This window comes from Odocoileus virginianus, chromosome 17 (genome assembly GCF_023699985.2).
Source record: "Odocoileus virginianus isolate 20LAN1187 ecotype Illinois chromosome 17, Ovbor_1.2, whole genome shotgun sequence".
Lineage (NCBI taxonomy): Eukaryota > Metazoa > Chordata > Mammalia > Artiodactyla > Cervidae > Odocoileus > Odocoileus virginianus.
Genome location: NC_069690.1, coordinates 22,124,884 through 22,148,418, shown reverse-complemented (window position 1 = coordinate 22,148,418; position 23,535 = coordinate 22,124,884). Strand labels below are relative to the sequence as shown.

General features: G+C 57.8%; 1 protein-coding gene across 3 annotated transcripts; it reads left to right on the top strand.

The window, feature by feature from the left end:
• Positions 1-6,184: 6,184 nt before the first annotated feature.
• Positions 6,185-22,159, top strand: MNT (MAX network transcriptional repressor). 3 transcript variants are annotated; one of them, XM_020909769.2, is made up of 6 exons: positions 6,188-6,694; positions 12,354-12,933; positions 13,476-13,517; positions 13,665-13,776; positions 18,258-18,450; positions 18,583-22,159. In XM_020909769.2, the coding sequence occupies exons 1-6, from the start codon at positions 6,622-6,624 to the stop codon at positions 19,335-19,337; spliced, it is 1,755 nt and encodes a 584-aa protein (XP_020765428.1). In that variant the 5' UTR covers positions 6,188-6,621; the 3' UTR covers positions 19,338-22,159. The 3 variants fall into 3 exon arrangements, with proteins under 3 accessions (XP_070334958.1, XP_020765428.1, XP_070334957.1); XM_070478856.1 differs by lacking the exon at positions 6,188-6,694 and adding an exon at positions 6,756-6,914; XM_070478857.1 differs by lacking the exon at positions 13,476-13,517 and having other exon boundaries at positions 6,185-6,694.
• The last annotated feature ends 1,376 nt before the right edge of the window (positions 22,160-23,535 follow it).

Sequence of the window (23,535 nt, the reverse complement as noted above, 5' to 3'; positions counted from 1 at the left end):
TTTCTGCCCAGGTGTTCATTTTGTTGAAATTGCAGTGGCACAGCGTGCCAGTGTCTCCCTCCATCTCATCATTTACCTTTTCCTTTTGTTTATGGTGGTTTTGTTTTTACAGTCAAGGAGCTTTTAGAAAGTTTATATAATGAAATGTCTCAAGCTGTTCCTTTCATATTCTCTTTGCCTTTATGGATAGATACCTCTTTCACCACCCTTGGAGCCAAAAAATGTTTGCCTATATTTTATTATGGCTCCTTTGACATTTTGTTTTGCATTTAACACTTGCGTTTATGCTGGTGTGTGGTGGAAGTTTTAAGTACCTAACTGTGTTTAGTGAACGGTTTAGAGACCACAGAGTAACTCTTCTGAGAGATGGTTGATGAGCTCTAGCCCTGCCTGCCGTGTGAGGTGCCTGATGGGAACTGGGACTCAAGCGGGCTTGGAGCCGGGGGACTGGTTGAGTCTGTCCTATCCCAGCCTCCAGCCTCGAAGTGGGAGGAGTCACTGGCTGGAACGTGGCTACTGGAGGGTGTAGGGTGTCCCCAGCACTGCCCCATATAGACTTTTCCTGATGGGCCCTGATCCCTTGGTAAGAAATCCTATTGTGGGCATGGAGCTGTGCCCTGGATCAGGGTGGTCCGGCCAGTAAGAGGCCATTGCTGCAGGCCTCACACCCTCTTCTGGCTTGAGGGGCACCAGTCACTAGTGCAGGCAGCTGATACCTTGGGTTTTGAAGACTTGATCTGCAGCCTTCCTTTTACCTGTGAGCTGGGATTGGCTGGGACCTAAACGAGAGTCCTTTGTGTGGGGTGCTGATTGCATTCCAGCCCCTCTGCCCTGGGAGGAGCCTTCGGGTCCAGCTGGCTCCTGACTCACATGGCAAAAACTCCGCCTGTCTTTACTAATAACTTTGCCCAGTCCCACTCCCATGACCTGAATTGACTTACTCTCATGAAGCCGCCTCTTTTCTTCTTGCTTCAAAAGAGTAAACCGGAGTCCTCGACCTTCCCCATCTGTCTTTCCCCTCTGATCAGCTTCCTCCCTCCCCAGTCATCCACAGCCCCCATCTCCCTAGCTGCACAGCTTGCCTGCCAGCCGCTTTGGTTTCTCAGAAAAGCGCAGTGTGTGTGGCTCCTCCCTATTTGCTTCTGAACTGCATTTCTTTCCTTATTACTCAGTGTCCACACCCAGGGCGGCTGCCTGGATAAAAATCTGCCCCTTTCCCCCAGTCACCTTTTCAGGCCAGACAGCGCCAGCGAGGAATGGCTAGCTCTCCATTCCTCAGAGCAGCTTGAGGCAGTTCCAGCGTCCCGGAGGTCATCTGAGCCCCTGGATCCTAAGTTTAATTCTCTCCTTGCCTTCTCACTCACCTGCTGAGCAAAGTCAATGATTCTGTTTTCAGCCAGCTCCCCCATCATCAGCCATTCCTGGGAGGTTTTCGGACCCTCTTCCCTATGTTGGGCTGTCCCACATAGAGGAGAACCAAGCCACTCCTCACCCCAGCTGACACTAAGCAGCATTGTGACCTTGGATAAAACACCACTTGGGAGATTGATTTAGGTGATCGCAACTCTCCTAGCTCTGACATCACCTGAGCCAATGAAGAGGAAGTTGGTGAACGGGAAGGTTGAACTTGACTGTATCTGTTTCTTAGATTTAGGAGAGGTCCTTTGACAGCTCACCAGGAGTAGAGGGAGGCAGATGAGAACTTAGGTGAAAACTTCCAGCTCCAGGGAGACCACTTTACTGCAATTGAACGCATGCCCTATAGGATACATCTCTAAGAGAGTAATTCGGAATCCTGCTCATCATTATTCAGACTAATCTCGTCAGGCATCAGGTTCAGTTTGCTAACCCAGCCTTAAATCCATTTAATTCACTTATTAGAAAAATACGATTATCTGGGAAGTAACTTTCTAAAATAGGTAGATCAGTACCCTCACAGATGCTTTTATGGTCCTAGGATCTCTTGTGCTACATCCAGCATGGTGGGAAAGAGCAAAGCTTTACTTTTTCCATGTATCACTGTGGGATTGAGTTCAACTCTGTGACCTTTTATCCCACTCTGGCTTACCAAAGTTCCCCTGGCCCTGGCTACAAGGAGAGCCCAGTGTCTGGCACACGTTTGACACACAGGATCTGTGAACATCTTGCAGCGTGTCCCTGAGTGTACTTAGTCTTCTGTCTTTCCCTCTTCATTGCACAGCTGACTTTCTCCCTTTGCTGTTTTAACTGTAGTAGGTGAAAAGCTCTCCTAAAAGCATAGTTTGAGAAGTCAGGCCTGAAGGGTTAGGGCATGTGCAACTTGGGACCTGGTATATTTGTACTTTGGCTTCACACTTGTTCCCCTATCATTACTTTTCGGCTTTGTAGGTTCAGAGAACTGATCTTCATAGCTCTGAGATTTGTGTATATATGTAGAGCTTTGTTGGGATGACTGGTGGGGCGATGGAAGACTGTCTCATTAAGGAATGTCACTAGCTCCACATACTAAAAAATTGAGGGGGTTGGGAATTCCCTGGTGGTCCAGTAGTAAGGGGGCTTTCCAGGTGGTGCTAGTGGTAAAGAATCTACTGCCAATGCAAGAGACACGGGTTCAGTTCTTGGGTTGGGAAGATCCCCTGAAAGAGGACATGGCAATCCACTCCAGTATTCTTGCCAGGAGAACCAATCCCATGGACAGAGGAGCCTGGTGGGCTACAGTCCATGGGGTTGCAGAGTCAGACACGACTGAAATGACTTAGCCATGCATGCATGCCGGTAGTAAGGGCTGGCGCTTTCACTGTCACGGACCCAGGTTTGATCCCTGGTTGGGGAACTTAAGATCCTGCAAGCTGAGCAGCATGGCCAAAAGAGAAAAATCAAGGGGGCTAAACTGGGCACTAGGGTGCAAAAGACTTCAGGAAGAAGAGTGGAAACAGAAACCCTCTCGTGAGAATTACACAATGACAGATGCGCCAGGTTTCCTCCTGCCCCAAAGATACTAAGCACTGGAAGCCCTTTTGGAACAGCTTTTTGGAAATGGCTGGGCGTTGGCCTACACCCCAAACACGCTAACCTTTCTGCTGAAACATCAAAAAGACTTCCCCCTGAATGAATACAACAGCGGCCAGCTTCTACCTGAGTTCCACCCTTTTGCAACAGGAAGTTGGGCTAAAACATTAAACAGCCCTATTCATTCCTCTCCTTTTACCCGCCCCCTTACTAGTAAACCTAAATGGTATCTCTCACCCCCACTGTCCATTCCCCAACTAGAGTAACCTTGGTTGATGAGAAACCCTGTCTGGCCATTTTCAGGCTCCTGCAGGCAGCAACAAGCCCAGGAAAAGCCTCCTTTCTAAACCCTTGCTTTTGCCTAACATCCCCTGGCTGCTGTCCCCACATGACCCAAATAAACAGATGATCATGTGAAGCCGGGAAGGCTGTTTGTTTTAAACAGTGAGCATCTCCACTAATCTCCTGACCAGATGGGTTATTGGGGACAAGGGAGAGGTTGGCATTTGAATTCTGTGTTCACCCCACTTTTACCTCCTGCTTCCCCACCCCTGAAGGCAAAGCTGTCTTCAGAACACTACTTTTCAGAGGGGTGCCTTTGTGATGTGACAGAGCTGGGTCCCTGATAAGTCAGAAGAATTGGACTTCAACCGCCAGAAGAGACTTCAGGACTGTAAGCATGTCATGACCACTTGAGGAAGGCAGAAGGGTACAGCTAGAGGTAGCTCTCTGAGCATCCCGGGCCACTGGGCAGAATGGTACAGTGCTAGCCCCTAACAAAATGAGAACTTGGCCAACAAAGTTATCTTAAGTCACTTAGATATACATTAGACTATTTCATGTATACATATAATGTGTGTCCGTGCTAAGTCGCTTCAGTTGTGTCTGACTTTGCACCCTCATGGACTGTAGCCCGCCAGGCTTCTCTGTCCATGGGATTCTCCAGGCCAGAACTGAGCCACCTGGGAAGCATATGTATATATATATACACCCAGTGGGTGAAGAATCAGCCTGCAATACTGGAGACTCGGGTTCGATCCCTGGGTCGGGAAGATCCCCTGGAGGGCATGGCAACCACTCCAGTGTTCTTGCCTGGAGAATCATGGATAGAGGAGACTGGCAGACTACAGTCCATGGGGTCGCAAAGAGTCGGACGTGACTGAAGCAACTGAGCATGTGCGCGCACGCGCGTGTGTGCACACACACACACACACACACACATACATACAGTCTCAGATGGCAGATATCTTAAAAGAAGCAATGTTGGGACCAGCACTCATCTAGCCTTCCAAGGAAAGAAGCATTCATCCTGCAAAGAACTTGACTGTTATTTAATGCTCTGATCCCCTGTTGCTTTTCAACTTCGTCATAAATAAACCCAGTGCCACCCAGTCACTTGTGTGTAATGGCCTCTCTCTGCTCAGCTACAGGTGCTGGGGCAATAACTGTGGAAAGATAAGAGCCCTCTGTAAACTGGTGCTGGCAAACACCCCTTTCCTCCTGTTTACTAGGTTCTCAATTTCCAGAGTCTGTGCAGACTTTCTTTCCCTGGGATACATTATGCCCTCAAAGGAAAGGCACGAAGCCAGGAAGCATCATGTGTACCAGCTTTATATGTGTCTAGCAATGTTAAGCGGTCAGACTCCTCTTTCCCATGTGAGCAGTGTGATACTCCTCCACCACTGTTTTCTAACTGGGGACACTGACCGAGAACTGTCTGTAGAAGAGTCATCTGTGCCGTCTGGGATAAATGCTCCTTCTACCCGGCAAGGAGCAACTGGACTACTGAGTGGCCTTAGACAAGTCCTTTCTCATCTCTGGACCTCAGTTTCCTTAACTGCAAAGTGAGAGAATTAGGGTGTTTTGTTGTTTAGTGGCTAAGTCGCCTCCGACTCTTTTTGCGATCCAATGGAATGTAGCCCACCAGGCTCTTCGGTCAACGGGATTTCCCAGACAATACTGAAGAGGGTTGCCAATCCCTTCTCCAGGGAATCTTTCCCCACCCAGGGATTCAACTCGGGTCTCCTGCATTGGCAGGTGGGTTCTTTACCACTCAGCCACCTGGGCTTACCTCAAAGGTCTAACTTGTTAACTGTAACCCCAGGCGGCCCCAAACTCTAACACAAGCAGCCACCGCTGGGCGTGCCAGTCCGGGTCCCGCCCCAGCGGCGAGCGCGGTTGTGGCTTGGCGGAGTGGCCCCGCCCCGCGGCCTCAGTAGTCCAGCCATTGCGAGGGCCGGGCTTCCGCCCTCCACGTTGTTGTTCCCGATTTGCACCACACCCCCTTGGTCTGGGCTGTGGACGCCTAAGTCGTAACCGCCCTGAGCCCGGCCCCAGAGCAAAGGGCGGCCTCTGGGGAGACACAGTCGGACTCTCCACCCGCATCAGACGCGCGTGGACAAAGACGAGAGTCTAGGGGAAGGAAGGAAAGAGACTCACTTTTAAAAGGAGAGGTGAAAAGTAAACAGCAGGTAGGGCACAACTGTAGAATTTCCCTCTCAGCGTCCTACCCTCTACACAGTGGCCCCATCCGCACCCGCGAATGTGACCCTGCTAGACACTGGCCCTTTAAACACAGGGCTGGCGGCGCGGGGTGTCCATGTGGAGCTGCTCCATGCCGTGTTGTCCTGCCCGCCCATTGGCCCGCGGCCCGGTGACGTCGCCTAATAGGATGCGAACGCACTGCGGGGGGAGGAACGGAGACAAAACGCGGAATCGGATTTCCACTCCGCTCCCTTCGCGGGTTCTCTGGCAGCCTCCAGCCGTCAGCTCCGCCCAGGGGCGGATCCCGGGGGAATTGCGACAGCCGGGTGGTTGCAGGAATTAGGTCACGTGTAGGTAGAAAGCGGAGACCCAAGGGTCAGGCCAGTCTTTACCAACCTAGGTTTCCCTGACCTGGAATATTCTTATTTGAGCTAAACTTAAGTCCTGAATTTTTCACCCTCCTTTACCTCCAGCAGGACAAATTTCGTTGTGAATGACCCAAACACGCAGCCGTTGCTCAACTTGTGGCTTGCAATCGGGGCGGGGCGAGGCGGGAGAGCGGAAATGCAGGGCGCGAACCCGGCTGGAGCTTCTCCCACCCCTACCCAGGCCACGTGTGCGCGCGCGGTCTCGAGTGGGCGGGGCCAGGCCGCCCGGGGCCCCGCCCCTCCCTTCCAGAGACGCCGGGGCCCTACGGGCGGGGGCTCCGGTCCGGGCTTTGGCTGCGGCCCCGGTGTAGTAGTGGGGGCGGCGGCCGGGGGCAGCGCGGCTCCTTCCCTTGTTGTGTGTGTCTGTGTCTCCTCGCCATCTTGTTGCAAAGCCTTTTCTTGTCGGCGGGACTCCTGGGGGCCGCGGGGCGGGAGGCATCAGAAGAGAGGAAGAGAGGGAGGGGAAGGAGGGAGGCGGTGCCGCCTTTTTTTTTTGCATCAGATTTTTTTAAATTTGCAAATTACGTTTTGCAAATATCTGGGGAGACATTGATTTTTCTTCCTGTGCTCCCCCGTTCTTCTCTGCGGAGTGCGCTGCGCCGCCCAGTCCTGTCGCCCCCCGGAGGTGATCCCTCCCTCCTGCCTGCCCGCCAGCCTGACCTGTGCCCGGCTCGCGGGCCGCAGTCTCGGCCCCGGCGCGCCCCCGGCAGCTCTCGGAGCGATGAGCATAGAGACGCTACTGGAGGCGGCCCGCTTCCTGGAATGGCAAGCGCAGCAACAACAGAGAGCACGTGGTGAGCGGCCGGGCTGGGCCCCTGGGGCACCAGGGAAGGGGAGGCGAGCGACCCCGGTCCCCGAGCCTACGCGAAACCGCGCGCGGTACCCGCTCCCGGGCGGCCCGCGAAGCCGAGCAGTGCAAAGATCCGCGCAAGAGACGCCGCCCGGGGAGGAGGTGTTGTGGGCAGTGAAATTAATTAATGAATTCATTAACATGCAGCGAGGAACCCGGCTCCGGTAGGCGCCACCCCAACTGCCTACCACCTCTTGTGCACCTTTCATGGGGGGGTCTCTTTTCCTGTGGGCCAGCTGTGCCCTCGGTTGGGATGAAGATGTGCGAGCCGGGGGGGTGGGGTGCGGAATGGTGTTGCGTGGGGGTGGTAGACCAGCGCGTGTGTGCGTGTATGCACGGGGGTATGTGTGATGCGAACCTCGATGAGAGCGGATGGACGGACGTGTACACGGGCGAGTGTCTAGTGCACACGAGTGGGCGTGTGTGTAACGGAGTGAGGGTGGAATTACTCTACGCGGAGCAGCTCCCCGGCTTCCCTGGCCCTGTGGGGAGGGTGCGGGGGGCGCTCCCGGCAGATCTACGCGCCGCTTGGGGCGGAGGCGGCCTTTGCAGAATGAAATGACATCGCGTGTCTTATGATCCTGGCCAGCCCCGCCTGACCCCGCCTCCCAAAGCTGGGCTGGGTCGCGCGACAGGGGTTTGGGTGAGAGCCGGGCTGATTGGACGTCTGCGAGACGGCCCGCAGGTCGCTGGGGGCAGACCCCGGGCCCCCCTTGCTGCGCCCCACTTTAGCCGGTGTGGAATGTGGCGTGTCTACGCGTTCCAGACCCGCTCTCGGCTGGAATGTTGCGTGTGCCTGCGTTCCAAGCCCGTTGGTTACACCGGGTGGTGACGTGGACCGGCCCCGCCCCCGACCACGTGCACGGGGGACACTCCCGCTGGGGACAGCGCGGCCCAGCCCCTCCCCGCAGCCTAGCGCTCGGCCGGGGGCGGGGCCGGGGCGGGGCTGACGAGGGGCCTTGCGCCGGGTTGGGCCCTGGCTCTGGCCGCTGGGCATCTGCCTGGTAGAGCCTTTGCCCTACGTGGGAGGAGCCGAGCTCACCTGTCGGTTCTCGCCCCAACCTCCCGTTTTTGCTCCTGGGGTGAGGGAAACCCTCAGAATCGCCGAGCGACAGGATATATAGAGTTCACATGCTCCCACTAACCGCCCCCCCCCCCCCGCCAAAACGTTCTCACCAGGACCCCCTGGCAGCACCTCTGACCGCGAAGTGAAATGAGCCGGGCAAGAAGGGGCAAACTTTGGTGCTCTCTCGATAAGGGGATTTCAGATGCCCTTATCCCCACGCGCCCTTGTTGGTGGCCTCAGCTTCAGGGTGCTGCAGAAATAGGGGCCAGGGGAAGACCTCCGTTTTCCAGACTGCTGCGAGGGTCGCAGCCCTGGATCGGCGGCGTGTGCAGTATCCGGGGACTGCTGCCCCCTCCACCACTGCCCCCAGCCCCCGGTCGGGTGGGTTGTGGTGGAGAGAGTGCTTCGCCCTCCTCTCCTTTCTGCCTATTGTTGCTTCAATGATGAGTCATGCAGGAGGTAGTAGTGTGTGGTGCGCGCGCGCGCGCCTGCAGCGTGTATCGCCGCCGCGGCGGGCGGGGGGAGTAGCGGCGGGCAGGGGCGGGGGAGCCGCGGGTCCGCCGGCCGAGTCGGTTCGTCCGGCCTCTCAAGGTCGAGTCACTTGAGATACGCGAGACTGAGAATGCTTGGGTTTTCGGAACTGAGGGGTCAGGACGTCGGCTCACGCGCCCCTCCCCCTTTCTTCGAGGTCCAGATCAGGGTCAGGCGGTGGACAGTGCGGGTGGCGACCGAGACTGTCCTGCGTGCGGGACCAGCGGCTCGGGGAGGAGCGTGCACAAGATTTGGAGAGACTGAGTCACCTGCTACCGCCATCCACAGTGCAATTAAGGAGTCCCTATTGTGTCCACACTGTGTACCGCCCACTGTGCTGGAGGCAGCAGGACTGACCAAAGGAACACTCCCTTCACCTTCACTTACCCCGCAGGCTGGTTGGCCGTGTGAGGGAGGGGAGAAAATGCTCACTGTCGATGTCTACCACCCTTTCCGAAATAAGTCAGTCCAGAGCTGAGAGTAAGAATCACAAGGATGACGTCTGCAACACTTGGAAGGAACCTGGGAATGGCTCTCTGATAAGAAGTTGTAGTGCCCTGCCCCTCCCTCAGGTGGTGAGAACTAGAGGCAGGCAGTTAAGGCTTCTTGTTGGTAGAGCAGGTGGTCTTAAGGGATGGATGGATGGATGCTGGAAAGCCAGATTTACTCCCCAAACTCATGTACAGATAGCTTGACTTGGCTGCAGCAGCCTAATCTCTAGAATTCATGTTTTGCTCCTACTAGGGGTTTTGTTCTCTAAGTTGGGGTGGTGAGAAATGGAAGAGAAGTGGGGGTGCTGCTGGGGAGCTTGCTGACCAGAACTGCTTTCCGGGGGATGTGTACCCGATGGGCAGCCCTGAACAGGGATCCTCTTGTCCGGGCCCTCATTCAACTTCAGGCCTCAAGTGACTGTTTTCTGACCTAGACCAGCTATTTTTGTTCACATGATGAGTCCAAGGATGTGTGTGCACCTTTATGTTGGTACATGAGAGAGGAAAGGGCGAGGCCGTCCTGGTGGCCAGCATGGAGGCCTGGTCATTTCTATCAATTATAGAAGTTGACTCAAATGAGACCCTCTTTTGAGCTGGTCCCACCCTGTGCCTGCCTTCTGCACCAACCTCCTTATTACATGTAGAAGGTGAGAACTCCCCTGAACATTGGGAGGCCCCTGATATGGTCTCCTCTGGCCCCAGCTGTGTGCTGGCTGAGGTCCTGGGCCACAGTGGCTTTGGGGAAGCTCAAAGCCTGTACTCTCCGTTGGGGGCTGTAGCCTTGGCCCCTGGGTCACCTAGAAGGGTGGTGCTCAGTTCTCTGGGGGCAGCTTCTGGGCAGAGTCCAGGGAAGGTGCCAAAGTATGTGTGTGCATGTATGGGAACGAGAAGAGGGGTGCACCTAAGGGTGCAGCAGAGCATTAAAGAGCTTAAACCCATATTGCTAAAACTCGTTTGCCCTCCCCACTTTGTTTCCCTCTTCCCAGTGCACAGGAGAAGGGTCGATACTGGGCAAGGGATGGGTCAGAACAGGCCCGGAGGAGGCAGGAGGCTTTAGTGGGCTGGATCTGGCCTGGACTGCCCCCCTCTTCAGCGCCAGTTAAGCTTTTTCATGCTGATCCAGGTGTGATAGAGCTTGGCCATTCAACCTGGGCCCTTCCTGGCACCTGTGAGCCTGGCACCTGCCTGACTCCGGAAGAGAGGGTATATGAGAAGGTTGCCATCTTCTGGTGGAGCTTTGGAGTTGCCTTAAAATGTGGGGAATACAGGAAAGGAAATACGGGGAATCTGAGGTTTGCCTCCATTCTGGGTTCCTAGAGAGCCTGACCTTGGGTCCTGAGGCCGTGTCTGTCCCCCTGCTTGTGGGAGAGGGGCTCACTTGCCCCGAGGCCAGTGAAAGCCCAAGTCTTGCCTCAAAGGAATGGAGGTAGGGCTGTGTTGGGCCCTGAGCTCTGGGACCTTGTCTTGGGCTTGGGGTCTGGGGAGGTGCGGAGTGGACTAGGGGTGTCCTGGGCTGGGCCTGAGAAGGTCTCCTTGACTGAACTCAGCAGGTTTCTTTCCCAGTGTGGAAAGGGGAGCGCGTGGAGTGGGGAGGGGGGTGTTTCTCCAGGGCCGCAAAGGAAGCCAGCGCTGGTGGCGTAAAGGAGCCCGCTGGAGCAGGCCGGGCAGCTTCCCTTCCTGAGGGGCCAGGGGAGACACGGAAGAGGCTGCGCTTGCCGACTCCAGCCCTTGAATGCTGGCTGCTGGGAAACCACTGAGCGCTTCCCCTCTCAGAACACTTCCCCCTACTTCCTCCTGCGCCTCTTCTTCTCGGCAGGAGGGAGGGACTCTGAGCAGGCCTGGCTCACACACCAGTGGTTGACTGGCCAAAGGGCCCTGAGGCCGCATGTTTTCTGGGGTCCCTGGCCCAAAGACCTGTGGAGAGGGTGATGCTGTCCTCCCCTACAGGGGCACTTGGCCAACCTTGCCCCCCCAGCCCCAGCCCTTGTGGGTGGTGGTGTGTTTGGGGCGTGTCCGCCTTGTGCTGTCAGCTCTGTTACTCAGCAGTGTGGTGAATCGGGCAGGCGGGGAGGGCTGGCCTGCTCCCTGGCCCGCGGGGTGGTGGGGCTGCTTCAGTGGCTCCCCAGGGCCCTGGCCCCAGCCTATAGCCAGGGGACTGGAATAGTGGGGCCTGGGAGGGGATGGGGCAGGGTGGGGATGGAGAGGGGCGTCTCGATCAGGAGGGGTCTCTCCCTTGGCCCTGTTCTCAGCCCAGCCCTGAGCAGGCCTCCCCTTCTGGTGGGGCTTTCAGCGGAGATGCTGAATTGAGGTGTGCAAGGTTGTCGGAATTCATTGCCTTGTTCAACCCCTGTTATAAAGCCCTGCTTTCCTTTCTGCTTGCCTCTTCCCTTTCTAGTCTGCTGCTGGTGGTGATGGAATAAGTTCCAGCACAACCAAGGGCAGAGAAGGACCAGGTGCATTTGGGGTATAGACCTTGATTAAGGAAACAGGCTTTGGGACCTAGCATGGCAGTCCTGAGTCCTGGGCCTTGTTTCATGTGTGGGCTGAAGGTGATGTCCCTGCCTTGCTTGCAGTGTGGGGCTTTTGTGAGACAACTGGGTGTAGGGCATGTGTGTGTGTGTGTGTATTTGCAGTATGACCCTCAACAAATCATTTTGCCTCTTAGAGCTAATCTGTCTCATCTGTGAAATGAAGGTAATGCCTGCCCTCTAGAAGGTAGCTCCCCAGATTCTAGGATTTGACTGCCTCTTCTCTTCTCCTGTGGGACTTCCTTGATAGCTCAGTTGGTAAAGAATCCACCTGCAATATAGGAGACCCCAGTTTGATTCCTGGGTCAGAAAGATCCGCTGGAGAAGGGATAGGCTACCCACTCCAGTATTCTTGGGCTTCCCTTGTGTCTCAGCTGGTAAAGAACCTGCCCGCAATGTGGGAGATCTGGGTTCAATCCCTGGGTTGGGAAGATCCCCTGGAGAAGGCAAAGGCTACCTACTCCAGTATTCTGGCCTGGATAGTCCATGGGGTTGCAAAAAGTTGGACATGACTGAGCGACTTGCACTTTCTTTTCTCCTGTGGTGGCCTGTGAGATCATTTGTGGACTGGCCTCTCTCCACCTCATCTACCACTCCTTTCCCTCAGCCTTGTTGCCCCTGCCCATCACCTGCTTGACACTTCAACCTGCAGTGTGCCAGGCCCCCTCCTGCACCCTCACTGACAGCTTCTTCTCTGTCTTTCCATAGCCCCTCTCTTCCCACAACCTGGGTTGTTAATCCTGTGATTTGTCCTATGCCCCTCCTCCCCTGGTCTATGAGTTCCTCAACAGCAAGGACCAGGAGTCTGTTTTATTTGTTCACTGCTGTGCCCGGTGCCTGGCTGGGTGTGGGTGAGTGTATGTATTTGTGATGTCATGGGTGCTGCCTGGCGTGGGGTCAGGATGGGTTCCAGTTGGAGGACAAGGGGAGCTGGGGCGCCCAGGATGGCAGGCCCCACTGAGAGACCGCTGTGTTCTCTCTGTGCAGAGGAACAGGAGAGGCTTCGCCTGGAGCGGGAGAGGGAACAGGAGCAGAAGAAGGCCAGCAGCCTGGCGCGGCTGGCCCACACCATGCCAGTGGAGGAGCCCCGCACTGAGGCACCGCCCTTGCCTCTGTCACCGCCGGCCCCTCCGCCGGCCCCCCCGCCACCACTGGCCACCCCCACCCCACTGACTGTCATTCCTATTCCAGTAGTGACCAACTCCCCTCAGCCTCTGCCCCCACCCCCGCCACTACCCCCCACGGCCCAGCCTCTGCCCCTGGCGCCTCGCCAGCCAGCCCTGGTCAGCACCCCTGGACTCAGCATTAAGGAGCCTGCCCCCCTTCCCACCAGGCCGCAGGTGCCCACTCCTGCTCCTCTCCTGCCGGACTCCAAGGCCACCGTTCCGCCCACTGGCAGCCCCAAGCCCTTGCAGCCCCTGCCCACCCCCATCCTGACCATTGCGCCACACCCCGGAGTCCAGCCCCAGCTGGCTCCCCCACAGCCACCTCCATCCACGCTTGGGACCCTGAAGCTGGCACCCGCTGAAGAAGTCAAATCCAGTGAACAGAAGAAGAGGCCTGGGGGGTGAGTGAGATGTGGCAGAGTGGGGGCTGGTGGGATGGAGAGAACTGCCCACAGCTGGGGCTGTGTTTGCAAGAGAAAGTGCCCTCCCCGTTACCCTATCAGAGCCGCACCCTCCTGTATCTGGATATCTTCTCACTGTGCTGGGACCGTTCCCACCCTGGGGAGTGGGCAATGGTCATTGCCCTCTATTGTTCTCAGGCTTCTCTGATCCCCTCCAAAGTTGGGGCTAATGGCATCACCAGGCCTTTGGACCTCCTGGGTGAGGGCCAGGGTCCACTGGCTATTTCTCCCAATCCCAGGAGCCCTTCACAGGTGCACGGGTGAGGTGGAATATGAAGGGGCTGTGAATTATGAGCCTACCCGTGCCCTCCAGAGGGTGTATGCACCAGGACACAGGGCCAACAGTTTTCAGGGCTGCTTCTCTAGAGAGAGGATGTCAGGGACAAAAAGCCTGTGGCATCTGGGGAGGGGTGGGGGCAGGGGGTGGGAAGGCCACCTAATTGGGCCCTCCTCCCTGAGCTCCCTGTCTGTCTGGATTTCAGAATCGGAACCAGAGAAGTCCACAACAAGCTGGAGAAGAACAGGTGTGTGTGTGTGTGTGTGTGTGAGCTTGTGACAATGAGCCCGCCCCGCCAGCTACCCGGAAGGTCCCATCCTTGGTCCCCAAGCTCTCTTTGGACCTTCCCTCCCGCCCCTGGCGCTGGCTGACCGGCCCTGCTCCCTTTCCCCAGGAGGGCCCATCTCAAGGAATGCTTTGAGACCCTGAAGCGCAACATCCCCAACGTGGACGACAAGAAGACATCGAATCTGAGCGTGTTGCGGACGGCGCTGCGGTACATTCAGGTATGCGAGGTTGGGGGGGAGAAGCAAGGCCCAGAGGAGGGCGGGAGACCGCCGCCGCTTAGGCTGCCTGCACGCCCCGCCTCCCCCTCGCGCGGCCCCGCCCGCCTCCACGCGGGCGCCGAGCACATGGCCCGGCTGACGTCAGCGGGGCTCCCCACCCGGGTGGAGGCGGTGTGACCAGCGCGCACGCGCGGGGGAGCGCGGCGGTGGCGCTCGGCTCCCCTCCCCCGCTGGGCGGCCTTACGGAGCCCCGCCATCCGCACGGCCCCCGCGACTCGGTGTCAGCCCGGAACCCGCCCCGCCTTACCGCCTGCCGCGCGCTACTGCTCAGCGAATGGGAAGGACGTAGGGCGACCGGTGCCTCCTTCGTGCCCGCAGTACTGGGCGGGAACCGGATTCGGCACGAGACTCTACCGTAGGGGGTGAGGGGTGCCGGGCGTGGCTCGTTTCCCGTAGCGGAACCCATGAAACACGCCCCACCCCGTCGTGCATCCCGGACTTTTAGCCCCAAAGGATCAAGATCCTTGCATTGAGCGCACATAGATGCCACCTCCCGACTTTGGGGATTAAACCTTGGGGAAGGGGAAATGCGGCACTCTGGATGACAGTAGTCCGGGGTGGGGGGTCACTGAACCTAAAACCTTATGTTCTGCCTCCCCCAGGATTTAAAAGAAGCCCTTTTTCAAGGGGCCCTCCTTGCCGTGTGTCCCCTGCCTTTGGCAGTGGCTCCTCTCGGCCGTACGGGAAAGGGGGGGTGCCCGCCAGATAAGACCGTTGCCATGACGGCCCGAGTTTCGGTTTCCCTGGAAACCGGCCGAGGGTTTCGCGGGCCGGGAAGGAGTCTGTGGGGGTGGGGCAGGCGGCCACGCTCGGCTGCCGCGGAGCCGGGAGGTAGCCGTTGAGGAGTGGGAGGGACTTGGGCCTCCCGGACTGCGGGGGCAGTTTCGGGGTCTCCCAGTCGGCGCTCTAGGGAAGCTCAGGAGATGGGCGGCGTCACAGCTCAGGTGGGCCAGGCTTCGACTGCGGGGTCACAGCCCTGAGGTAACCGGAGCCTGACTTGTCGAAGGAGGCGGGCGGAGGCGCAGCCTCGGGACTACTCCCAGCTCCCTCCCGGCCTCCCGCGAACGCGCGCCCTTCCGCCCGCCCTCCGGACGAGGGGGAGGGGCTGGCGCGACTCCAGGCCGCTTCCCGGCACGGGAGGGGCGGGTCCGGGTCCGCGGATTGGCGGGGCTGGGTAGGGGGCGGGACTCCTGCGCGCACGGAGGGAGGGTGCGGCCAGTGGGGAGTGACGCAGCAAAGCCGGGTCCGCGTGGGTGCGCGCGTGCTCCGGGAGGGGCGGGGCCTCGTTGGTGGCCGCGAAGGGGAAGGGGGGAGGGGGCCCAGCGTCTAGTTTCAGAGGATCTCCGGGAGGGTGTTTTCTGGGATGTTTCTGCAGAACTCGGGCTGGAGACTGAAGTTGCTACTCCTTCAGCTACAGGAAATCATGTAGCCTGGGAGCAAACTCCTGCCTAAATTTTGCGACATTTTCTGTGAATATCGGTTTCATCTTGTACTGCGATGATACTAAAGTGGTAAAAAGTATTAGTATCTTTGTGGTAAGACGTGAGGAGGATTGGCCATTTGTAAACAGTAACTTAATAGCAATTGTTGAGAAGGAAGAAGGATGGAACGGCGCGTTTCGCGTTCCTCTCTGTATAGACGTACTTAGGGTGGAAAGCCTTGACTGCGAGATGGTGGATTTGAAAGTACATCCAGAAATAAGAGACTCAGTAGAACCAGCAGATTTGGGATACGGGCCTGGCCTGAGTGGGAAGCAAGGTGGACCCTAGCAGTTGGTAAAAGATACTTGTCCTGGGGCTGGCAACCGAAGGAGAAATTCTGGGAAACTTAACAAGGTTCTCCATAAAACTTCAACTTCATTTATCCGTTCACTCATTCAGGGTTTTTTGGACAGGCCTGTGTCTGATTGGGCAGATAAAAAGTGGGGAGCAAGGGAAAAAGTGCAGATTTCTGTCTTTAGGTTTGGTCTTACTGCACATTATAGAATAACCAAGCAAAGGAATCTGCTCCAAGGGCATAGTCTGGACAGGGGTCACAGCATGTTTTCTGGGGAGTTGGGGAAGTTGCTGCTGAGGAAAGGGCCTTTGAGCTGGGGCCTGAAGGCCAGGGTGACCAAGACAAGTGCGGGGCAGAGAACCCAGCACAGGCCAGAGTTTTTACAGTAGAAGGGAGCAAGATTCATTTTGGAAGTTGAACGTGGTCAGGAGAGTTGCTATGCTGAGATAGGAGTTGGAAGGGGGTACCAGAGAGACCACAGAGGAAGTGGAGACTGAGGACTTTGGTTGTGTGCTGAGGGAGGTTGTGTGCTTTGGGAAGGCTGTAGCCCCTAGCCAGAGCCACAGTGCCTTGGAGGTAAAGGATTTGAAGAAAGTTCTCAGAGAAGTGGACAGAAACAGGAAGTAGGGTAGGCAGGTACCAAACAACACATCCAGTCTTCTTAGAAAGGAAATGGGCTTAAAATGAAACAATAGGGACAAAAGTTAGACCTTGGGAAAACTTTCCAGGGACGTCTAGACCCGGAGAACTGGACTAGATGAGAAGGGGTTTGGCTCCTGATTAATTCTCTCTGAGCCGGCAGTCAGCCAGCCCCGCTAGTGCACAGAGTTCAGGACAGGCCTGAGGGCTGACTCACCCCACACCTCGTGATCGTCGTGGCCCCTTCCGACGGCCTGTCTAGCACTGGCCTCTCAGGGAGAAGCTGGGTGTGTGTGGGGGGAGTGGGGCAGTGGGGGAGCTTTCTGGCAGAAATGTTGGGGGGGAGGCAGGTTAATCTCGGAGCCAGGGTGATAGAGGAGGCTGAGTGTGGCCTGGGACTGGCAACAAGTGTAAAAAGTGTAAAGCTGCCGGCTCTCAGGTCAGTGCACAGCACAGCCGTGTCTGGGCTACATGTCACAGGCACTCATGGCTTGAGGCATCTCTGACCAATGAGGCCAGGAATGCAAGGAGCGTGGCGGGGGGCTGCAGGAGAGAGAATGGGGCTCAGGAGGGAGCATGGGGAAGTTGGGCCTAGTCCTGTGTGGAGCTGACGACCTGCTGTGCCCAGGAGGTCAGGTGAACCGTTGGGAAAGGCTGTTGCAAAACTGCCCAAAGGAAATGCAATCAGGGGAAGCTCAAGTCTAATGAGAGACTGTGATTCTCCTGTGATGATGGGGAGAGATGTGGTAGAGGTGGGGACTGACACCCTCTAGTCCTCACAGGTGCTTGGCCAAGAGGTCACCCGTGGCTGTGTCCTGGCCACCAGCAGTGTCACGGGGTGTAAGCTAACCATAGAACAGTGTGTCCTCTGCTCACGGGTTTGGACTGGGACAGCATGTGTTGAGATGAAAAAACAAAATGGGAAATATCAAGGGGGTCATGAGGGCCAGTGTCAGTCTCATTAAGGCTGGCAGTCTCCCTGAACGCTTGGGGTGGGGGGCAGTGCGGTGCGGGGTGCCACTCCCAAGACCTGCGAGCCTGGGAGCAGGCGGGTATACCCAGAGGGCGTGAGAGGGGGCTGGGCTGTGGAGGAGCTCCAGCGGGTGAGACCTGGAGGCGTGAGGAGGTAATAAAGTTTCAGACAGGAGGTCACAGAGAACAAGGAAAGACAGTGCAGAAGGGAGTTGAGGAACAGGACAGGAGCTGGCCTTCCAGAGCTGCAAACGAGCATTGGGCGAAGGGAAACTGGAGACCCTTCTGATGGGGGAGCGTGCCCCAGTCTGGGTGGCGGCGGACAAGGAGCGCCCTCCGGTGTTCTGAGTGATGTGGGTGGCCTCAGCGTCAAGCGGGGAGGAGCCTCTCCAGGGCAACTCAGGTCGAGTGAGGAGCTGTCCTCCCAAGAGCTGTTTCTCAGTGGCCGATGCCACTCAGGTGCAGGTGGGGAAGGAAGGCCACATCCCGGGGCCTGGGGAGTGTGGGAATAGAGCGGTGTGCCAGGCGGCGCAGATGGGCACCATGGGGAGGACATGCGCAAGTCAGGAGACGAGTGAGTGGCGAAGGGACAAAGGGCAGGATCGTCTGGGGAGCCTTGAGGAATGGGTTCCACGGAGGGTAGCTCGTGGTATCCGCATCTGTAGCGACAGGATGGTGTGAACGGCAGTGCAGGCCTTGGGCACTGCCTGAGAAGTCTACACTTTCTGCCCTTCTCTGCAAAATGGAGGGAGATGCTCCCAAGAGGGTGGATGGGGTACAAGGCATCAAAGCCCCTCAGGACAGAGTCGATGTGGGGGTAGGGGAGGGACTGGCCTGAATCTACACCTGCCTGAGAGCCTGCAGTCTGTCTCCAGATGCTTCTTAGGTGGAGCCATGGACCAAGAGGCTGGTGTGGTCTCCGGCAGCCTGGGCCCCGATCCGCAGATGAGGGTGGGTGAAGGAGATGTTGGCAGTACCATGGGCCCTGTGGCTCCTGCTCAAGGTATCCTGCTGTTACTTGCCCTGTTCTCCAGTCCCTGAAGAGGAAGGAGAAAGAATACGAGCATGAGATGGAGCGGCTGGCGCGGGAGAAGATTGCCACACAGCAGCGGCTGGCGGAGCTCAAGCACGAGCTGAGCCAGTGGATGGACGTTCTGGAGATCGACCGCGTGCTCCGGCAGACGGGCCAGCCTGAGGACGACCAGGCCTCCACCTCCACAGCTTCTGGTGAGCCCCGCCCGCCCTGCATCGCCCCCACCCTTGGCCTGTGACATCCCCAGAGCCCCAGGGGCATCTGCTTCTCCAGGCTCTCATTCCCCAGCCCTTCTGACCGGTCCCTACTTGCGTGTCCCTCCACAGAGGGTGAGGACAACATAGACGAGGACATGGAGGAGGACCAGGCTGGCCTGGGTCCACATAAGCTGAGCCATCGCCCCCACCCGGAGCTGCCGAAGCCACCGCCCAGCACGGCCCCCGCACCTCTGCCTCCGCACCCACACCCGCACGCCCAGCCTGTGGCCCTGTCTCCTGCCCACCTCCCTGGGCAGCAGCCCCCGCCACAGCAGAAGACACCTCTGCCGGCCCCTCCGCCCCCACCAGCGGCCCCGGCCCAAACGCTGGTGCCCGCCCCGGCCCATCTCGTGGCGGCCGGGGGAGGGTCCACGGTCATTGCCCACACCGCCACCACCCATGCCTCAGTCATCCAGACTGTGAACCACGTTCTCCAGGGGCCGGGGGGCAAGCACATCGCCCACATCGCGCCCTCGGCCCCCAGCCCTGCTGTGCAGCTGGCCCCGGCCACGCCCCCCATCAGCCACATCACGGTGCACCCTGCCACCCTCAACCACGTGGCCCACCTTGGCTCCCAGCTGCCCTTGTACCCGCAGCCCGTGGCAGTGAGCCAGCCGGTGGCTGTGAGCCACATCGCCCACACCCTCTCACACCAGCAAGTGAATGGCACAGCTGGGCTGGGGCCCCCGGCCACGGTCATGGCGAAGCCAGCCGTGGGGGCTCAGGTGGTGCACCATCCCCAGCTGGTGGGCCAGACAGTGCTCAACCCTGTGACCATGGTCACCATGCCCTCCTTCCCGGTCAGCACACTCAAGCTGGCTTGAGGATGAGGCCGCTCAGAGGCCCCCGGTGGGGGCAGGGAGGGAGACCCGTCCCCGACTCTCCCACCCACCAGCTCCACACATTCCAGCCAGGCCCAGGCCCGCCCCACCCACACCCACCCCCAGGCCTCCTAGGGGAAGGGGGTGCAGAGACTCTGAGCCAGGGGAGGGAGGGGGCCCAGGGAGCCGGACACACGTCAGGGGTCACCCCGCTGCACTAGGACTTGACAAAGTGCCGAGACACGCTCTGACCCACGTGCCACCTGTCCAGCCTGGTGCCTGCTCCAGGGCCGTCCCCGTCCCCCACCCGTCCCCTGACACCAGTGTGATGTGGATGTCGTGTTCTTCCGCCTGCCCCGCCCTGCCCGCCTTCCTCTGCTGCTGCTGCTGCTATCGCTGTGTCTGGCGAGACGGCCGGGCGCCCGGGCCCTCCCCTCCCGAGCCTCAGCCTTCTCCTTCCAGGGTTCTGAAGGGGGATGTGGGGAAGCAGGACTCAAGCAACTTGGCCCTGATATCCAGGGGGACTGGAGAGTACTCTGAGTGCAGGGGACAAGTCCTAGGAGGTGGCTTGTGTGGCGTCGCTCCAGACAGGTGGGTCCTCCGGCCTGGGGCTCTCCAGGCTGGTTGCAGTCATTGTGATTGACCATAACGAGCTAGTTAAGACAGTTCTATACCAATAGTAAACCAAACCCAAGCCCTTGCCAAGCTTCCAAGCCCCCCCAACCGCCCTGCCATTGGGCTCCTGACTTCAAGAGGGCAGATTGAGGGCAGGGGCGAGGAAGGAGGGACTTGACTATCTCCCCCAGCCACCCTGTTGACCTCCAGCCAGGTCTGGCCTGGGAGGAGGGTGCGCTGGACCCTCTCCCCATCCCTGGACTTGACTTTGGCTTCCAGAAGATAGAAAGGAGGCCTGGGTTCTGCTCCGTGCTCTGCACTCCCTGGAGGGATGAGTGTGCCTGGACACCTCCTGCTGCCTAGGAGACAGGACCAGCGTCTGGTCTGGGTTCCAGGAACCTGGCGCCGCGTGGGTGAGGTAATCAGGAGGTTACAGTCCAGGGGCTCGGCCCTGGGGACCTGTGGGGAGCAAGCATGGCCAGGCCACAGAGGACTGTTGCTTCCGCCCCAGCTTCCCCATCCCTGGGCTCATCTTTCTTTGCCCTGAATGCCTGCTGTCTCCGGCAGGCTGTTTTGCATGTGCCCTCCCCCAGGGGGCGCTGCTGTGTGCCACCCCCTTCCTGCGAGGAAAGGCCCTCATTTGGGCCGCTGGCAGGGCTGAGCTTGGGGTGGGGAGGAGTGAGGGGGCCTGTGTGTGAAGGCCACTGCTTTCCATGCCTTCGCCTCAGCAGACTGCTTTGGCTGCTCTTTTTATGTGGGTATTTATTACAAGTGGCCTTGTGTCGGACACACTCAGTTACACACGTGCACACTCGGCTCCCCACCTGGACACACTCACCAGTGGCCTTTCAGAGTGTGTGGAGGTGGGGGAGCCAGTGATCCTGGGTGTGAAGTTTGCAATGACAGGCTGGGGCGGGGTGGGGGGGTGTGGAGGTCCCGTGGTTCACAGAGGAGGCCGACAAAGGTCTTGGGTAGATTGAGCCACCTTGGAACTCCCTTTCAGTTTCTGGTCCTGGAGACCTTCCTGGAGACTGTTTCTTGTCTCCCAGGGTGGAGAGACTTACAGATACGTTAGAGGTTTCTAGGAGGCGATGCTGTCCCCCATCTCCCCCCAATCCAAATGCAGCTCCCATCGCATAAGCTTGCTGCCTTTCTGCACCTGCAGCTGCTGCCACTATCACCCTATTTGGGGGGGAGCTGGTTTTCTCTTCCTGGTGTGATGACATTGGAAAGAGCAGAGAGAGGAGGGCAGGCTGGCCCCCAGGAACAGAAGCACTGGCAAGCCGCCCTCCTCTCAGGCCTGCTCACCTTGAAATTGTTCTGTTAGCCAGTTGCCCCTCGGGCCTGCACAGATACCTCATCCGCCCGCTGCCCGTGTCCCTCCCCGCCCCCTACTGCGGCAGTGGGGGGCCTTGGAATCTAGTGCCGAATGACTATGTCCAGATTGGTGACAATGGGTGTTGTTGCTGTTGTTTTTGTTGTTGTTCGTGAACGCTGTGATGCCGTGTGCCCGAGAGGGCAGCCGCCACCCAGCCCTTCCTTGGGCCTCTCCCCTCTGAGCGCTGTGGGGACCACATCTGTCCTCACCCCATGGGACCGCCTGCCCCTCCCCTCCCTAGCCCTTCCAGCCTGGGGGACACACGTGTGTGTGTATGCGCGTGCACACACACACACACACACACACACACACACACATATCTTACCTCTCATGCGTGTTTTACTTTTTGATGTTCAGAGTGGCTCACTGGCTGGGAGTCTTTACCTCGGGGAGAGGGGGAGGTTGGTTCCTAGGAGGGCCAAAGAAGGGCAGGGAATTCCTGGAAGGGAATTGGGGGGTCACCATAACCCCTGCCCTCTCCAGGAACAGCTTCTTCTCCCCATCCCGGAGTCCCGCCCCCATGCCCCCACCCCCACAAAGAGGTGGCCCTTGTTTACAGTGAGGACTCGGTCACTGTGTCTCCGTTTCCTGAAATATAAATTGTAGCGACCCCAGACTGTAGAGATTTTTATGTGTTTGGATACATCTGCTGTGTGGGAAAAAAACTACAAAAACCCTAATTTTGTACATATTGTATTTTTACTATGGAACTGTATTCTAGTGGCTGTTCATGCTCCAAGACGTTAGGTATTGAGACATGAATACTATCCATGTAATAAGCACTTGCCTGGAATAAAATATAAAATTGAAATAAACCTGCACTGAAACCCGAGACGGAGCTGCCACCTGCAGCATCTGGGTCGTTCTGTTGCAAAAGGAGGCAGAGTCCTTGAGGGAAAGAGCCCCAGCAAGAAGTGGCAGCGTCTTTTTCCTGTTGAGGGGTTGGGGTCTGGTAGGTTCCAGGCTGGTGGGTTTTGCAGAGACGGCAAGGGACCTTCCAGTTCTGACCCCTTGGGCTCCATCCTCAGCAGGCTCTGAGAACTGCAGCGCTCGTCTTCCTCATACTTGTGCAATACTTTATACTTCCTCAAACCATTTTTCACAAACGCTATCTTGTTTCATCTCTTAACAGCTTGGTGAAGTAAACAGACCAACAGCTAGCAGATAAGGAAACAAGTTTGAGGGTGGCTGAGTGACTTGTTAAGGTCATGTGATCAGCCAGGGCCTGTCTGGAGCTGCAGTCCGATGTCAGCTGGCGCAGAGCTGTCCCCAAGCACGTGCCACCCTGCCCCTGGGCCTGTCCCTGTTCCGGAGCTGGGGATCCCAAGCTCCAGAAAGTTCCAGTACAAAAGCTGGAGGGTCTGTGCACAGGAGGGCCTGATGCTTCCTGAGAGGGGGCTGCACTCTTGGGGTTGTAGTTAGAACAGGTCATGGGGGGGGAACGGTCGGTGTGTGTGATCTATAAGGCTGTCCTTACAGGGTAAGGAACAAGAAGAGGAAGTAGGTCAGGGGTCAAAGAGCCATGTTCTAAGCTGGGCCTTGAAGACCTTTGACCCTATAACAACAACTTTTCTCCCCAGTTTAGAAAATGTAAGCCATCGGGGGCGGGGGGAGGGGCAGGACAGCAGGTGGGGAGGTAAGGGAGAGGAAGATCAGGAAGCAGTCAGCTGGGCCAAGCCGTAGGCCAGCCCCATCCGCTCTCCCTGAAACCACAGCCCCCTTCTCTTCCCGGGGTGGGTCTGCCTGAGGTGTGTGGGGCGTTATCTTGGGGAAGGGCCTGATGGCCATCAATAATTTGAGGTCCCCTTCTCTGAAGATCTAATCTCAGGAAGGGCCAAGCCCAGTGTCCCTCCCCACTACCTTAACAATCCTGCCTGCTCATTTCATTTGTGAAACGCTGGTTCCCTCTGCTGGTGGTTTCAGGAAATGTTTGGTCACTTGCACTTGAGGGAAGACCCAGGGTTAGGTAACCCCAACACACCTCAGTGTCAGATGCTGTGCCCAACACGAGGGTCAGAGATGAAGACTCTGCCCCTGGCAGTGATGACCTGTATCCTCAAGGCTAGAGTACCCTGCTCATGCTTCCTGCTCTTCCCCTCCTGACACCGAGCCCTCAGCTGACCTATTTTGGCTGTGGGGTTCCCTCTGGCCCTAAAAGCCCAGCCAGGGGTCTGGGAGTGCCAGCACTTCTGGGTTGAGCAGAGAAGG

Bases quoted from the DNA above. Each gene is read 5' to 3' on its own strand.
- MNT (XM_020909769.2), top strand. From the start codon at position 6,622: ATGAGCATAGAGACGCTACTGGAGGCGGCCCGCTTCCTGGAATGGCAA. The intron at 6,695-12,353 runs GTGAGCGGCCGG...CTCTCTGTGCAG, and splicing joins GCAACAACAGAGAGCACGTG to AGGAACAGGAGAGGCTTCGC. The intron at 12,934-13,475 runs GTGAGTGAGATG...TCTGGATTTCAG, and splicing joins CAGAAGAAGAGGCCTGGGGG to AATCGGAACCAGAGAAGTCC.